Source organism: Rosa chinensis, chromosome 4 (genome assembly GCF_002994745.2).
Source record: "Rosa chinensis cultivar Old Blush chromosome 4, RchiOBHm-V2, whole genome shotgun sequence".
Classification (NCBI taxonomy): domain Eukaryota; kingdom Viridiplantae; phylum Streptophyta; class Magnoliopsida; order Rosales; family Rosaceae; genus Rosa; species Rosa chinensis.
The window spans coordinates 37,988,830-38,007,816 of NC_037091.1; the positions used below are offsets into that span (position 1 = coordinate 37,988,830).

At 38.4% G+C, this 18,987-nt stretch overlaps 1 protein-coding gene and 1 long non-coding RNA gene across 2 annotated transcripts; both read left to right on the top strand.

Moving 5' to 3' along the window:
• Nucleotides 1-3,322: 3,322 nt before the first annotated feature.
• LOC121052900 lies at nucleotides 3,323-8,688 on the top strand. The gene is made up of 3 exons (XR_005810181.1): nucleotides 3,323-4,330; nucleotides 4,992-5,134; nucleotides 8,343-8,688. It is a non-coding gene; the product is annotated as an uncharacterized LOC121052900 (long non-coding RNA).
• A 9-nt stretch (nucleotides 8,689-8,697) lies between these two features.
• Nucleotides 8,698-12,259, top strand: LOC112196332 (protein ECERIFERUM 26-like). Its single transcript, XM_024336649.2, has 2 exons — nucleotides 8,698-9,334; nucleotides 11,274-12,259. Exons 1-2 carry the CDS (start codon nucleotides 8,906-8,908, stop codon nucleotides 12,135-12,137), a joined length of 1,293 nt encoding a protein of 430 aa, XP_024192417.1. The 5' UTR covers nucleotides 8,698-8,905; the 3' UTR covers nucleotides 12,138-12,259.
• Nucleotides 12,260-18,987: the final 6,728 nt, after the last annotated feature.

Here is an 18,987-nt window from a genome sequence, read left to right on the forward strand (position 1 = left end):
CTAAATTGAAAGTTGGAAGCACAGAGAAAGAAAGCTGCTTGGACCAAATCTGGTGTTCCATCCTGTTGTGATCAAGAGCCATAATGGCATCACCCACCAAATTTGGTTTTGCTTTGTCATTGGTAGGTTGTACAGAGGATTATACATTTCATAAATTTCTCTAGGCTCCTAGTATACTTCATCAAATGGCTCCTAGTATTTTGGGGATTGGATTCTTCTTCAGATTTTCTTGGGCAAAAGGGAAGGTTTATAAAGGGAGGTTGGAGCAGATTTCTCTTCTCTCTCTTTTCTCTTGAACCACAGTTCATCTTCTGCGTTGTACTCTTCCAAACTCATGAATCATTTTGTTGCTTTCATTTTTCTTATGGAGAACTAATCTCCTAGCTAAGGCTAGGGGAGAAACTTTGGATTTCCTATGTAGTTTTTATTAGTTCGATTCGACAAGAACTTCAATGCAAATTCAATTTTTGGATGTTCACTTTTAATTTCTGCTTTTACTTTTTGATTGATTGATGGGTATTTGATAATCTATTTCATAGGATCAGCCATGTTTTTCCTTTTGTGTAGTAAAAATATCCATGCTTTTGAGATTAAGTAGAGTTGCAAATTGATAGATAATTTCTTTGGAATTGTGTCCTGATTGGTTGTTGCCGTTAGGTACAGGTTATACTCGAACTATTCCTAGAGAAATTGATTGGGTTTTGTGTGTTTGAACTACCTCAAATTGGATTCATCTTTAGTGTCAGTTCTCTTGAATAAGTTTAAGGAAAAGAATCGAATTGATAACATTGCATAGGTGATTTAAGGTGGAACCCCGAAACCTTGGGTTATGTCATTATTGAATTTTCTCTTCAACTAAACTCATTTAAATTGTTTTCTTTTCAGTTTATTCATCATTCTGTGTTTTTCTCACTGCTCTCAACGGAAACGACACTCGTACTTCTGAGTCTATACTACTACGCAACTCCTGCACTTGGGATTAGCAAGCTATTTTTGGTGGCGGTCGCCGGGGAGCGTTTGACGAAGCACGCAGAATACTTCTACATTTGGTACATTCGTTCCATTTTATTTTTAATTTTGTTAGTGTTAGTTAGTTTAGTTTGTTTTCATTCTTATGCGTTATAGAGATCAATTAGGTAGATTTGCTAAAATGCCTGAGTCTGAAACTTTGTTTGGAGATTTGTTTGAGTCTTCGAGTTCTAAGGAGTGAATGATGTCCATCTTGATTCTCTGATTTCACGGAGATTGAGCTCTTCATACTTATTTGGTTTCCTTCACTCTCCCTTAATTAAAGGTTATTGATTCTGGGTATTTGGAGAGCTTGGGCTGCGGTAGGCCTCATCATTTAGCCCTTCGGCCCTAAGCCCGCCCTAGGCCCGTAAGGCCAAAGCCCTACCCGGCCCTTGCATTAGGGCGGGCCGGCCCTACCCTTTCTCAAATAGGGTAGGGTAAGGGTCATGCAAATAAAGCCCGACCCTACCCTACGGCCCGGCCCGGCCCTTTAAGCCCGCCCAATTAAGCCCTAATAATTTTCTATTTTTTCTATTTTTTAAATATGTTTCTCTTTAGTTTATAACATACAACTTATCTCTTTTTTGTAATTAATTTCCTAAGCTTTATTTTCTTTAATTTTTGTATCCATTGTTAAATAACAATTAATTTTGGGAGATTTAGAGAGATAGTTAATTGAATATAACCCATCTTAAGTTCTTAACTAATATTTATAAATGTTATAACTTATAAGTTAATTCCAATATATATATATATATATATATATATATTTATATTTATATTACATATGATCAACAAAAAACAATGAGTTTTGTATTACCTATATAACTATTGAGCTACATTTTGAGATAAAAAAAAATAAAAATAAAATATTTCTTTTTGTTAAACAAATTAAGGCCCTTTTAGGCCCATTTCGGCCCTATTCGGAAGGCCGGCTCTTTCGGCCCTAGTGACTCGGGCCTTTCGGGCGGGTAAGGGTTAGGATATTTAAGTCTCGGCCCTAAATTTTGTTGACTTTGACTAGGCCAGGCCCGACCCAACCCTAAGCCCTAAAATTTAGGGTAGGGCCGGCCCCAGCCCGGCCTATGATGACCCCTAGGCTGCAGCAAGGCAAAGGAAAGGTGTCTTCCAATGAATAAAACAAAGGAAGGAGAGCAAGTCACGTGGAGACACTTATCTCCTCCTTCAAGATAATTATGCAAGTCAATTAACCAATAAAGTCAACTTGTCCATCTGACCATCTCTAAGTCCAAGCACAGCAACTCCTTTGGGCCGTTAATTGTCCAATTCCATCATCCAAGTAGCAAACCTATTAAATCAGGGATATGATGTAATTAGACTAAATTAAGCCAATAAAATACTCAATAGTTAAGAAACTAAGAAGATATAACTGCATTTTAGACCATACATCCCTCTAAATTAAAAGTTGGAAGAACAGAGAAAGAAAGCTGCTTGGACCAAATCTGGTGTTCCATCCTGTTGTGATCAAGAGCCATGATGGCATCACCCACCAAATTTGGTTTTGCTTTGTCATTGGTAGGTTACAAAGGATTATGCATTTCATAAATTTGCCAGCAGGAGTATGCGTCTATAAGTAGAGGTGGCAAACGGGCCGGGCCGGGCCCATTTTAAGCGGGCCTAGTCGTGCTTCGTGCTGTGCTTGGGCCGGCCCATTTATTATCGTGCCGGGCTCGTGCCGGCCCATTTACTTAAAGATTAAGCCCAGCCCGGCCCATGGCCCGAGCCCATATCATGTCGGGCCGTGCTCGTGCCGGGTCAATAACGGGTCGTGCTCGTGCCTACCCATTATAAAGCACGATTTTAAAATCTTAATTTGAACAAATAAAAATTAATTTTATTTAACTATTTAGAAAATTAAAATAAATTAAGTTTTACAACGTTTTTCTTAATCTTAGCTTTTTAAGATTAGATTTCTAATAATTTTTTATATTCCACTATAAGAAAGAAAGAAAGAAAAAACTCAAAATATATTGTTTTTAGTATATTATTGTGAGATTAATCTTTATTAATATAATGAAGATTTAGTATCTATTATTCTTTCCTTCATTCTATAGTTGTATTATTATGAGATTAGTTTTTATTAATAAACATATATTTAATATTTAGAAAAAATACTTATGTCAAAACAAGGATATAATGTTTTGTTTCATTATTTTGACAATATAAAAGAAAACATTGGTGGAATTGTCATGAGATTTTAAATAAAAATGTCTCATATTCAAATCTCATCATTGTAGTTTTTTAATATATTTTTTTAAAAAATGAAATTTTGTGTTTGTAACTGGCCGGCCCACAATATGTCGTGCTCGGGCCGGGCCGGACCAATGGGCCAATATTCTTAGGCCCAGCCTGATCCGTTATTCTAACGTGCTCGGATCGTGCCGGGCCACTAACGGGCTTGGGCCGTGCCGGACCGCTTTTAAGCGTGTCGGGCCTGTGCCGTGCTCGTGCTTAGCGGCCCGTTTGCCACCTCTATCTATAACTCTGTATGCACGCATGCCTGTGACTTATCATATAAGCTTGCTTATAAATATTGGGTGCTACTTGAACTTTTTGTTGTCTTGGTGGCAAAAAAATAATCACTGCTCAAGTTACTATGGTCCTCCAAAATCTGCACAAATTAATTTACATATGCAGGAGACATTAATGAGTCAGTTATTATCCTCTCCTTGGCTGTTAGTTGGCCTCAGTTATCGTTGGCTTTCACTCTCAACCATTGTCAACATATCTAATAGCTAATAAAACTCCACATCAGCTAACAACACCTAACGCCATCCACAATCTCCTCCTTTTGCCCCTTCACCGTCTTCCTCCCCTTCATCTCTTGCACACTCTGTGACACCCGAATCCTGCACTTACCATTAAATCCATGAAACCTGAAACAATGACCAAGAGAGAATAAAACAGAGACATATCTTGGAGCATTATTCCAGCCAATACAAACCACTTCTAATAAACTACAAATTTGTCAAACTGAAATTAGTAATAAATGATTTGAAGACAACCCACGGTCATCTTTTGCAGATCACCGCCCATCTTGTCATTCATCTGTGCAAACCAATATGCTATCAGAATTTTTACCCTGCAGCCGGCGTTAAGCATTGTTAACTATTGGGTGTAAAAATTCTGCATTTGTTATAGATTTTGCTGATGTGGAGTTTTATTAGTCCTTATATATGTTATCAACTGTTTTTTTTTTTTTTTTTTTGGAGAATGGTGATCAACTGTTGAGAGTAAAAGCCAAGGATAATCAAAGCCAACTGACAGCAGAGAAGAGAATCCGGATCCTTCTAACAAGGTACATAAAGAATGTCCTATGACTCCTATCTATATAGAGATCTCACTCATGCAGTTATAATTCTATGAGTAAAATTTCAAAATGGTACATGAACTGCCATGAATGATGGTCTCAATCATATTGCTTGTAGGTACAATATTTTCTGTCAATTATAGCTAGTTAATCAAGAATATGAAATTAATATATGTGAAAGGCCTCTCTCAATCCTCCAACAGTACTTTTCTCAGCTACTAACAACGTTTCTCCCAACCCTAGCTGATAGAATTGAAATTTGATTTAGAAAGGTCATAAGATGCATGGCCTTCCTCAACCCCTAACAGTACTGTTTTTAAATGAATTGGTTATCCTCAAATAATTTTTTGTTTTTGCTTTCAAGCTTTCGGTCAATCAATGATGTTTTATTTCTTGACACTTTGATGTTGACCTTAAATAATTGTTGACAATTAGTCATCTAAACTCTAAAATCTATAACTAATCGCCAATTTGTCATAGTTTGTTATGATGATTTTTTGTGTGCAATTTGCTCGTGTTTCTGATGACTACTAGTGATCTTAAAGAACAAGTTTACATAGATCTTTCGCGTGGTAGCTAGTCATGCTACTTCAATATGGAATAGGTTTAAAATAGACTAATGAATTTGATAACTTGATTTATTTATAAGTTGGGCACAGGAGACGGTTACACCCCAGGCGGCGGAACTACAATAGGGCTAGCTTGAGGGGTCCAGTCTTAACTCGATTACTGGAAACCAGCCAACTACCCCCTCCCCCGCGGCCTTCTTCCAGAAAAAAACAAATCAGCAAGGTGACTTCTAAAATTATCAAGAATAATTCAAAATTAATAGTGTTTAATGCATAGTAATTACTCAAATTAAAAATAAGGAAATATGAAAATGTTTTGTAGATTTAGAATAGAGAGTTTCTATTGAGATCTCCAAATTTACTCATTTGATCTCTTATACTTTCTACACCTCCTTTTTGCTTTTAATTACAAATATTTGCTCAGTAAACCTCCGTTTGAATTCCTCAAATAACCTTAATTATACTATTCACATACAAGACAACAAATACTCATTATACCTCAAATTCACTCACTAACCTCCATTCCTTGTTTTTTTTTTTTTTTGCATGCAACCCTAAAAAATGCCCAAAATAGGTTTCTAGAACTTTAAACCATGAATCAAACGGTCATAACACATAAATTAATCAAAAGGTCATAAATCAAAAGGTCATAACACAGAAATTAATCAAAAGATCATAAATCAAATGGTTAGACAATGATTTCTATGTTTCTAACCCTTCTAAAAAATGAAACGTTACAGAAATTGATATAAACTGGAATACAAAAGAAAAAAAAGGAAAGAAAGAAACACGCAGCTTAATTATGAATGCAGAAAAAAAAAAAAAAAAAAAAACCACCGTCTCCCACCCAAAACTCTCATCCTCCAACCAAACCTTTAACGAAGTGTAGACTAGGAACTCAATAAAAGTTTTGGAACAATTTCTTAGTCTTTAATTTGTGTTAAAACTAGGCGGAAAGGTTGTAGAGAAAATACTAGTTGATTATAGTTCATTGTCTATAATTGTCATTTTGTAAGAGGATATATATGTAATTCAATAATTCTAAAGATATAGAGGTCAAATGAGCAAATTTAGAATATAAATTCTATTTAGAATATTCTATAATTTATTGCAATCGATGTTTAGTTTCTTCAATTATTTTATTATTAAAAAGTTAATAAGGTGTGTTTGAGTTAGGGCTGTCAATGGGTCGTGTCGGGTTGGGTTCGTGTCGGGTCAAGGTATTTGTCGTGTCTCAAGAGACAAACCCAAACCCAACCCATTTAATAATCGTGTCAAAAATTTAAACCCAAACCCAACCTATTTATTAAACGGATTACCCGTTTCCAACCCGCTTAACCCATTTAATAAATAGGTCGTGTAGTGTTAGAAAAAATGACCCATTTAAATGTTAACAATACGACCCATTTAACTAAAAAAATGCATAAATTGATTAAATTCGCTAAAAACTCCACAAGACAAAGAATATAAATAATTATATATAATTCATAAATAATTAAATCTAATAATAATAAAGCAAAATATTTCAAATTGTTTAATCCTATGATCAAATACTCCAAACGTCCAAAATTTCAAGAAGAAGTACAACATAATTGGGTTATACGGGTTCACTTGTGTTGGCGGGTTGACCCGTGGCCGACCCATTTATTAAATGGGTCATGGCGGGTTGACCCACCGCCGACCCGCTTTTTAATCGTGCGGGTTCAACCCGCTTTATTTCGTGCGGGTTTCGAGTCGTGTTATCGGGTCGTGTCAGAATTGACAGCCCTAGTTTGAGTTAATTAATATGGAAAATGAGTTTTTTTTTTTTAAGTTAAATTTTAGTATATTAAATTTAGCTTCTTCAATAACCCCATGCTTTATGTCTCGACCTCCTAAGTTTCAAATCCTAGTTCTGTCCTGGTCCTGGCTACTTACACCAATTTTTTTTTTTTTTTTGAAATAGGACGTCAAGCCTTTCATATATCAAATATAAGTAATTACACAACATGACTTACCCCCGAAAGGGCCACGTCAATATCAAGCCATGCAAGCTACCCTAGAGCAACCAAATGAAATCACTATGGTAATAGGACCAAGAACCAAAACCTAGATAATGTTAGGGCAAGAAAAGAAAATAAAAACCCTAACTTATTCATCGGAACCCAGGACCTCCCTACGCAGAGGGGGCATCCTTAGGAGCCACAGTAACCAGACACAATGAGGTGTCCTCCTCCACGGTAGCCTTAGTCACCGTCGTAAACTCCACCATTGCCAAAGCTCTTATACCACCAAGAGCTGAAACCCAAAGCCTACGGCCTAACACCAAGGCCCAAAACCGAACACCAAAAACTATAGCCCTAAGCCCAGATCCACTAGAAGGATCCATACCCGAACTAGTCCCAGCATTGCTCAAATTAAGAGCTACGGCAGCACCATCGCCCTTCCCCGACATGGGATCAACTGCACCATTGCCGACGTCCGTAAAATCTGCGGATCACCATTCTGCAATCTGGACGTGGTAGCACTACCACTTCCACCAACCACTGAGCAGCCTGCAAAGTCGTCAAAACCGGCTTGCAGGCCTCTGCCACAGCCATGAGAACCAAGACAGCCACCATCAAGACCCAACATCATGATCAATAGATCCATATCCGCCTCAGATCCATCACCGCCAAACACAATCATCGTATCCAGCATAACCAGCATAAGCCGACGTCCTCCCAATCAAGAACGAATTAGACCACCCCCACCCGAGTGAGAGGGAGAAGCCACTAGCTAGCACGTACAGTCCGCTCCAAGCGACCACCGTCGTCCAACCCAGCTCTGTCGCCATAAACCACAGCACCTTGGCCAGACAGAAAAACGATAGAAAGGAGGAAGGCAAAGCCAACCCATGACGCCAAGAAGAGGCGACGACGGACAAGGCGACCCACGAGGCCAACATTCCCAAACCCATGCACGATCAGTTTGACGGCTAGGTAAAACCCTAGCAGAGCAAAGAGACGCAAAACCATAATTTTATGTAAACTCAACATTACAAAGTTAATGGCTTCTTACACCAACTTGAAAGGAAAACGTATTTAGATGCTTGTAGAATATTATGTGCATATATTTATTTATTTTTCTGCTGCAATTGCAGTGATAAGAATTTTCCAATAAACTACCCCATATTTAGATATTGACTATTGTCCTTTAATCTATTTTATGTTTTTGATTTTTAATTTACCACCATACTCTTTATTTGATTAGGTTATTCTAATAAATAAAAAAATACATTTTAGATACTTTAGAAATTTAACCGCAATCCTTATTTGCTTAATATATAGAATTAGATTGCCATAAATCTCTTATTTATAAGTAAAAGGTTTTATGTTTGATCCTCCTTGTCACACACCAGATATATATTTAAGTGCCAGCTAAGGTTTTTTCTCTTTCTTTGGGGTTTGAAGGATCGGTTATCCATTAGGGGAGCATGGATCAAACTGTTATTATTTAAGTCCTCACGCTCAGAAAAGCATCAACAAGCTAACAACCGGCATGGTATCTTTGTAATTCGTATTTGTCCTCTGTGCGTTAGTCAAGTAGGCCTACTCGATCTCTCTCTGTGATTTTAGCACTCTACTATCTCATGTATTCTATTAATTGCACTTCAAATAAAAATGTACTGCAATTGGTACAGCGGAGTACTTCCCTACCAAATTTGGCTTCGATGTTCAAACAGCGACACAAAAATAAAAAATTAATTAAAATTTGGGTAAATAAAAATAAGACCAATTACCATTTTATTTTTTCTCTCTTGTGTAGGTTTGGGCTGGTGATATTTAATGCAGGCTCAGGACCTAGCTGTCCTGAACCAACCAATTGTATGTCATGTGCAATAAAAGCCCATTAATTACCCCAGCGATGTTGCTAAACCCTATATAATGTTGTCACTCTTAAAAGTTGGAAACTACCACACTCGAGTTTCAGGCACAACTCACATTCCCAATTTTCCTTCTCATTTCTCTACACCATGGTTTTAGCCAAGGAAGATAACTTGGTCTATGGCTTCAGGCTTTCCTCGGTTGGGGCGGGGAAGATTACGGAGCCAAATACGGTTCATGAACCAAGTGGCATAGACTTGGCTATGAAGCTCCACTACCTGAGAGGAGTCTACTTCTTCAGTAGTGAGGCAGCCGAAGGGCTAACCGTCTTGAACATAAAGGAAGTCATGTTCGACTGGTTGTGTGCACACTTTCGGGAAATGGGCCGGTTCCGGAGGTCAGAATCGTCCGGGCGGCCGTATGTTAAGTGTAACGACTGTGGGGCGAGGTTCATTGAGGCTCAGTCTGATAAGACCCTTGAAGAATGGTTAGGGATGGACTGGTCTCTCCACAAGCTACTTGTTTCTAACCAAATCATTGGCCCTGAGCTGTTCTTCTCTCCTCCTGTTCTCTTCCAGGTACTTACATTTTATGTTTAAGAGCACAAAAGAAACAGAGATGTTCTTATAAAGTTACCTTCCCATTAAATAATGAAAACCAACTCGAGTTGTGTACTTGTTTTTGCTATTTCTAACCATTTAAAGCCAAAACAGGGCCTGTATCACAAAATCTGGGTAATTAGCTTTTCGGAGGAATGTTTTCACCTTTTGGGTAAAATGAAATTAGGATGGACCAAAAGTACTCCAAATTCACCAACCTTATTGGCAGTTTCATTAATATTGTGCTCATGAAATGCACATGGCATGAACGCTAGCCTTGGTTCTCGGAAACACTGATAAAGTATATATTGGGGTATTCCTTAACTGAATTTGAATAGGTATTTGTCGTTTGTGCTACTAAGAACATTTTTAGTAAATTCTCTATTTTTGTTTTTTAGCTATTTTGGAGAGCATGTTTAGCTTTTTGTATATTTTAGCTGCTGCACCAGACTTCTAAGAGCATCTTTAGTAATGCTAGTCATTTTTTAGTCAAATTTTAACCAAAATACCTAAAGAGTCATTTTGGCTAGTCACTTTAGAAATACGTCTACATCAGTTCTCTCTATTTTAGCTAAATTTGATGTTATATTATTTATCGAATGAAGAAAAAATATATTAAATGTATTTATAAATTACAAAGAATGACTTAAAAGGAATGTTTTAAATTAACAAAAATAATAGAGAGCCTCATCTCGTTCTCTATATTTAGGAGCGAGATAGCTAAAAGTTAAAATAGAGAGCCACTTAGAGCATCTTTAGCAGACTCTCTATTTTTGCTCCGTAGCTATTTTGGAGAGCATGTTTAGCTTTTATATATTTTAGCTGCTGCACCAGACTCCTAGGTGGCTCTCTATTATAACTTTTAGCTATCTCGCTCCTAAATATAGAGAGCGAGATGAGACTCTCTATAATTTAAAACATTCCTATTGAGTTATTTTATATAACATATAAATATATTTAAACTATTTAATCTTCATTTAAAAAATAATATAAATTCAAAACTAGCTAGAATAGAGAGCACTGATGCAGACGTATTTCTAAAATGGCTAGCTAAAATGACTTTTTAGCTACTTTAGCTAAAATTTAACTCAAAAATAGCTAGCATTGCTAAAGATGCTCTTAGGAGTCTGGTGCAGTTGCTAAAATTAATAAAAAGCTAAACATGCTCTCCAAAATAGCTAAGGACCTAAGATAGAGAATCTGCTAAAGATGCTCTAAGTGGCTCTCTATTATAACTTTTAGCTATCTCGCTCTTAAATATAGAGAGAACGAGATGAGGCTTTTTATAATTTAAAACATTCCTATTGAGTTATTTTATGTAATTTATAAATATATTTAAACTATTTAATGTTCATTTAAAAAATAATATAAATTCAAAACTAACTATAAAAGAGAGCAATTATGCAGACGTATTTCTAAAATGGCTAGTCAAAATGACATTTTATCTACTTTAGCTAAAATTTAACTAAAAAATAGCTAACATTATTAAAGATGCTCTAAACTCTCTAGTTTAATCATCTAATAAAAAAGATGTGAGAATAAGTAATATATAATTTATTTATATTTGATATTTTGGTGTTATGACTTATCATTGATCTGGAGAATTCGATTTAGACCTTGATCTAGACAAGTAATATATAATTTGTAAGGGAGCCATTCTAATGAAAACCACTATAATGATAACTAGTTGAGAACTTTTAAATCAACGGTTTAGAATACCCACTTTTTTATCTACGGTAGATGACTTTTTAATCAACGGTAATGCTACTAACATTGTCATCTGGTGAATTGATATACAAAATAGTTTTGTTTTCTCTCAAATGTAATTTGATCACAGTCGCATCATCTGGTGAAAATTTTATAAACCTGTCCCCATTTTATGTTCATTAACTTGAGTTGATCAAATGTTGTTGTGCAGTGGACCCGTTTTAAGTGCGGAGGAGTGTCAGTAGGGCTTAGCTGGGCCCATGTTCTGGGAGATGCAATAGCTGCTTCAGAGTACTTCCTCAATGGCTTGAGTCGAACCATGGCTGGTAAGGAGCCTTCTAGGCTACCTTACTCGGAAACATCCAAAAAAAATATTCAGAAACGTGAAGGGTCTTCACCACGAGCCCTAAAACAAGTAGAATCGGTTGGTGACCACTGGATCACACCCAATAACCACAAGATGGAAACATTCTCGTTCACCATCACTTCCACCCAGCTAAACAGCTTGAAGCTCAAGTTACTGGGTCAGAATCCAAACCCAGCTGAAGAAATCCCAACTTTCGAGCTCATTTGTGGCGTAATTTGGCAATGTGTAGCCAAAGTGAGAGAAGGGTCGGAGCCAAAATTGGTGACAATCTGCAGAAATGATACTAAAATTGCAGCTCAGGGATATGGCAATTGTCAGATAATAAGCACAGTCGAGGCTGCAGATGTTGCGGATGTGGATCCGAAAAGTTTAGCAGCAATGCTGGCTAAGCGTTACGAGAGTGACGAGCAATCCCTCATCGGAGAAGTGGTGGACAGAGATGATGGAGTGTCGGATTATATTGTGTACGGGGCGAACTTGACATTTGTGAACTGGGAAGATGCAGATTTCTATGGGTTTGAAGCTGATGGACATAAGCCAGTTTGTGTGAATTACAGCATACAAGGTGTTGGTGATGAAGGAGCTATTTTGGTTCTGCCAGGGCCAAATGGTGAAGGAAGAGTGGTGAATGTTATTCTGCCAGAAAAAGAAGTTTTGGGGTTGAAAGCTGAGTTGAGAAAGAGTGATCTTATGGTTGAGATCAATTAGGGTTTGGTGTGCGTGCTTGGTATTTTAATGTTATGTGTGATGTCATTCCAGCTTAATAAGGCCTATATATATGTTAATGATAGTGATAATAATATTAAGCTATTTTGTTTCTATTATTGCAATCGATAGCGCTGGTGGCCTGGTTGATTATTCACATAAACATTCTAGGCGTTTTTTTTTTTTTCTTTTTCGGGTGAGAGTTTTTTTTTTTTTTTTTTTGAGAAAAGTAAAGTATTCCATTAATAAACCAGACAACCATACAGGTTGCACATCCATGTAACTACAGTTATGGGACCGTCAACAACGTGACTTACACAAGCCTAAAAGGCCCGACCCCTAACCAAACTTAACCCTTAACCAAACCTAACTATATCGATGCAATCCTGCCATCAACATTAAGATGAACTGTTTCCACCCGTTCGGACACCGTGTCTAAAACAGCCAGACCACGTGTAGGGGTGATTCACCATCACGTTAATAACCAGAAAGCAACGACCCTACCCAGAAACACCCAAACCCTCACTCACAAGAGGAGGGACTTATTCTCAGTAAGACAATCACCGAAAACAAACAACAAGTAACTAAACACCATGACACCATACAAAACCAGAGAAGCCCAAGAACAAAAGCGCAGCCCAAAGACCACCATCCCAAGCAGAGAGCCAGCACGTCAGGCAACCCCTCCTACTGCCGGCGAGCCCCAAAGCCACCACCTCGCATCAAGACAGCAACACGTCGAATCCCTTCGCCGCAGCACCACCCTGAAGACACCCCCGCACCACTCTGACGACGATAAGCAGATCCAAAGCAGAGATCGAGACAGATCCCTTCGGGATCGGCACCGCCACATTCAGATCTGACCATCCCAGCCCAGAGAAGTAGGGACGACGACATTGGAACCCACCGCCAGAATTCCGGATTCCGACGCTGCACCTCCGCTTCCATTGCCCACGAGTCGAGAGAGACAGATCGAAACCGATTCGTCCAAACCGGAGACGCCGACACAGTCCCCCTCCCAGAGCCGCGCCGCTGCCTTAGGAGCCCCCTCAACTCAGAAAAACACCCGCCTCTCCCGGACCGAGACGCAGCGGCGGTGAAGCCAGTGGCGCTCGGCCGGGAGAAGCACACTCACCTTCGGTTTTCTGCCTTCTCTCCTTCACGCGCGGAGCGCGTTCTATAAAGATAGGGTTTTCGGCTGTGTCACTTGGCTGCGAAGATTCAAACCCTTAAACAGCTATGAGTTTGTTTGGCCCCTTTTCTTATCTTGGGGTGAGAGTTAAATTCATAGGCTTTATATATATGACAATTCTTAGGCAAGATGGTCACGAAACTCGAACTTAAATTCTTGGTTGATATAATCGCATATCTAGGGTGTGACTTAAAGTTGTGAAATGGTTCTTTTGTGTTCATGAGTATATATTGTATATTATGATATAGTCTCATTTTTAATGAAATATCATATTTTATTTTATTAAAAGTGAAAATTACAGATAATGACTCACTCAATAAGAAAAAAAAAACAAAAAGAATTACATGCGATCAATGGTGACAAGATGCGCCTCAGATTTCATCAAGTAGTCATGCAAGGCCCACTTTAGGAGAAATTTTACCGAAAATTTGGTAGAATTTCCCCTTACAATGGATTACCCAAACTTGCAAACAAACTAAACCCTTCTAATTAGGGATGGCAAAAATCCCCAGCGGGGCGGAGCTCCATTGGATACTCGCCCCAAATGGGAGGAGAATTCGGGGACAAATGGGGAATGGGGATGGAAATCCCCAAACCCCGCTATCTAAGATCGGGGATGAGGCGAGGATGGTATTATGATCTTCATCCCCAAACCCACCCCAATGATATATACATATATTTAATTTATATATATTTTAATTTATATAATATATATTTTTTATAATATAAATCACAAATATATACATTTACTACTTTACTTTAATGGTGTTTGACTTTTGCACTCACCAAATTATGATTTATGAATTTAATCATGTTTTAATTTTACTTGTTGTAGATTTTGATTTTAAAAAAGGCAATATGAGAAAAAAATTTATTCTATTTTTTAAATTCTTATTGGGGATTTGGGGAGGTTTTGGAGACTTCGTCCCCAGTGGGGATGGGGACACCCCAATATATTTTTATTGGGGATTGGAGCGGGGATACCCCGGGGATGGGGATGGGGATGGGGATGGTATTGTGATCCTTATCCCAAACCCGCCCCATTGCCATCCCAACTTCTAATAGCATAATTTCAACCTCAACTTTCTGGAGCACACCTACTTCCCATAATTATAACCATACAACACTTAAATCTTGACCGAAAATACATTATAAGCCCAATAATGAAATTCAAAGAAGTCTATTTAACAATCGGGAGTTGGTAAATGCATTGTACATCATTCGTAACTTTCACCAAACAGACACTATGATCATCTCTACATTAGCACTGATCAGCAGTAGTGTTCGATAGGCGGTCACATGAAGGTACTGAATTGCATGACTTATAGTACCCATCGATGATCATTAGGTGATAGACATAAATTTACACACAATCATCAATTAATCATATATAAATATCTCAAATCACATCATACATACCATACATATCTCAAATCAACAATCATAACGACTGCTTGTCCATCCATTCTCTCCTGGTGTCACTACAACAGCATCGGCCAACAATCCATCCCTTCTCTCCTGGTGTCACAACAACAATATCAACCACTAGTTCACCCTCTCTCTCCTAATGCTTCATCTCCAACTATGACTACTAGTACCTAGTCTCTCTTCTGGTGCCACAAATTGAGTCCACTAGTTCATCCCTTCTTCCTAGTGTCTCCAACACATCACATCCAATCAATATAATAATTGAAATGATAATACAAAATAACTCGATCAATGATCATAACATTCATAATCCGACAACCCATAATCATAACCAAAATTCACCAAAATTCAATGTGAAGCATATATACCAAGTCACTATAGAGTTCAAATCCGAGATATTCGATGAAAATCATACATTACAAATAAACACAAATATGAAATATTAATCCAAAATCACAAATCCAATAGGAGATCACATCCAAAGAAACCGCAAACCATAATCAACATTCAAATTTGACACTCTCATTAGAATATGATAATGCTTAGCTAATTACGAATTCAAATGAACGCCGAAAGCCAAATTTAATAATTCATGTAATTCCTGAAAATCTGAAATCACATCGAAATCAGCCTCTATTTCTCGGATTTCGCCAACTTGCTAATTCTAACAACCTAATGAAAAATCACAACAATCTAATAGTCAGATTATCAGGAACCGAAACTCGAATATCCTAAAACTACTCCAATCCAATCACTCACCAAACGTTTAACAATAACTACAAACATCATCAGAACTTGTTTGTAAGGTTAAGCTCTACCTAACGAACTAAAACACGAGGCCAGAAATGTTGCCACAGGCCCCACGCGCCACTCCCTCAACCCCAAATTAGGAGTCGATATCTATGCCAAAATGTTCATAACAACGAGCCTAACAACTTTTTCAGCTACAACTAAACCAAATTTCAAACGAGGGGTTCAGAATTTAAGTCGAACATTTCGGTACCCGAAACTTTCCATAGTTCAATTCTCCTTCCTCCAGCTAAATTGATGAGTGAGACTTGTATGGGCATAATGAGGATGCCGAGAGCTACAAAACCCATGTAGCAGCGCAACTAGAAACGATCGGAGCATGACGGGAGAACCAGGTCGAGTGGAAGGACCCGAAGCGGAACAAAACTGCTTTTATCCCCCTTCTTGGATTCAAATTGATGAAATCCATAGACAAGGATCTCATCATCATGAAAAAAAGTTCCTTTCACAACCGATGGCGAGAGCTTGGGTGGCCAGAAGACGGCGGAAAAGTCGGGTCACATCTTGAGTAGTGATGCAGGTTGGGTCAACCCGAGTTGTAGTCTATTTGTGTATGGCCTAAGGGAGAAAAGGGGGTCTGTCCCAAAATGCTAGGGTTAGCCCTTTTTATACACATGATAGGGAAATGTCGATAATACCCCTATAGTGCGGTGACCCGCGAGAGGGGTCCTACAGCGCCGCGACCCCGAGCCAATGAGAAACCGACATGTCACGAATGACATCTCGATAACTCATCAACCCGAAAACGCAAGGCCTTTTGGGTTTAGACTGTTGGTTTACAAAACACTTTCTTGAACAAATCATTCTAGCAACCGAACTACAAGTTTTCAGAAGCGGAATTTAAAATAGGCTAAAGGATTTGGGTTTACAATAGGAGCCCAATTCGGGAAATAACAAATCACTAAGTAAATATAAGTATAAGAGATGCGCCCCAGGGTTGCGGGTCTCTCGAAATTTTGTAAATAAGCGAATAGGAAACAATTAAAAAGCAAATAAATAAGTGACTTCAAAGTCCGATTAAGGACCAAAACCTTCTTTTGATAAAGTTAAAGAGAAATGCGCCAAGCCGGGCCATGTGTCTCCTCTGTACGCCCCCCGACCACATGCTCGAAACTTGCACACTGTTGTAGGGGTGAGCTTTCGTCCTCGCATGCCTAGTAGGGGCCGACCCAATCATGCTAGATTTGAAAAATAATATATTTGAAAATATTTACTACATAATATTGTGCACGTTTATCAAAAATGCTTTAAAAAGAGGCAACCACAAACATTTATTCTCTTTGATAAAACATATGCAGCATGTTTCACACAACTTGGAGCTCCGAGATACTTACCTGCCGGCTAAACTAAAACAAAGCGGTGACTGACCCGGTTCGTTATCCTTAGAGAACCGGCCAACTACTCTATAGTCCTTATGGCTACAAGTAGCGAAAGCGTCCATTTTCTGACCCTAAGTCTCCTATGACTGGTTCACTGTCGGTACTCACCCTTCCTCGACAAACATAGGAGCACAGCCCCCTCCGGAGGTTCACGGTTATCGACACCATGGGATCCCTAGGAATCTACGCATCTAGGTCCCATTCACTTTCAGGTCACAAGTACAAACATATGATGGGTATAGTATCTCAAAATGCAAGTCTAGCCTCGGTTTTCGCAGTAAACAATTATCAGTTATGGAAACACGGATATCACAAGGCATCGACTAATAAACAACAAAAACGTACTTGCAGGCAACATAGTATTATACTTGAGCATTCCACATATATCGAAAAGCCTCTAACAAGGAAGAGACAGCTCACCCTACCTGGAATTGGAGTGCTCGTCCACATTCGGGTTCGTTCCCGACTTTCGATCATTTGTCCAAATCCAAGTGCACATGCTCGAGTCCTTTATAATAAAATTAAACCAATAAGTAACTTGACGTCATTAACTTAATCAATTGAGCACCTAAGGCATTCACTTAATTTCCTTAAAGTCCATCGAATTATCCTTTAACATAAAAATCTACTATCCATTCCCAAATAATCCGAATGATATTGCATTTGAACCATTTGGGATATGGTGATTATACTTAGCACTTTGACTTCATTTCTTTCACCTTTTTACTTTTAGAAAAATAAATCACAATTTCCATTCCCGAACAATTCACTTAACGTAGTAAGCTCATTCGGGATATGGTGATCGTACTTCGTTCCTTAATGTAATTCGGGTCAACCAAATTGACATTTTTACTTAGTCTCTAAACCTTAAGCAAGTAAATAGTAATTACCATTCCCGAATGATCACATTCTTACGATAACTTGGGGATATGGCGACACTAGAATACTCTGATTTTTACCCTTATTTCATGAACGTTAATCCAATATCCTAATTTAGCTCAATCAAATAAAATCTACCATTTTCATAATCAATTTCTCAAACAATTGTGATTACTTAATCGCTTCGACTTCATTCAACACATCGAGTTTTAATTCTCAATTACCACCAAATTAAGCTCATTAGCAAAATGACATTTCCAAAGCCAAATACATCATCTTAATTGAGAAGACCAACTCTGTCCATACATTCAACCAATTTCATCTTAAGTAATCCACAAAGTTACAACTCCATCAAACACAAAAATTATGTGGCAGAACCGATGGCCAAACCCTTACCGTTCTCCTTTTCCAAGAAGGATGAATCCATTTTGGGCTGCTTGGAATCAGCTACTCTATCACCACTAGCTTTTCAAATTCCTAGCAGCATAACATAATTAAAATCAACCCTCAACCAATTTTCATAACCAAAACAGAGTTCGAGAATCCTTACAAATCCCTGGTATCACTTCAACTGAACCAACAGTTTCTTTCTTCTCCAAATTAGAAGCGAACTCATCATAGCTGCATTTCACCACTGTCAACTACTCATATTCCTAGCAAGCAAAACACTAGTTAACGGACAACCCACATCCAATTTCGTATTCAACAGAGTCTGTGATTCTCACCTTATTCGATTTTAATCAAAACTGACCCAGTAGCTCAGTTCTTCTCCAAAGCTTCAATTTTTGGCAGATTCCACAAACCTCATATTCCAAATCAGAGAGCAGTGAATTAAGGTTTTCGATTCACACTGACTCAAGGCATTTTCCAAAGGGAGAGGACGAAATTACCTAGTTAAGAAGGTCTGGGAGCTCGGCAGTGATGCACGGCGGCAGCTCGTACTGCGGCTCTTGCCGGAATTAGAGGTCGGAGTTAGAGGGTTATGCTCTTGGAGGTGCTGACTTCATCCATGGTGGTCATGTAACTCAGACATGGCTAGGATTTGAAAAATGACGACATGTAGAGCTATGGTTTCCGGCGAGCTCGCACAGCGTTTTCTGGCATCAGAGTTTGAGGCCACGGTTCAGGTTTTTGCTCTCTAGGGCTTGCTGAGTCTAATGGTGGT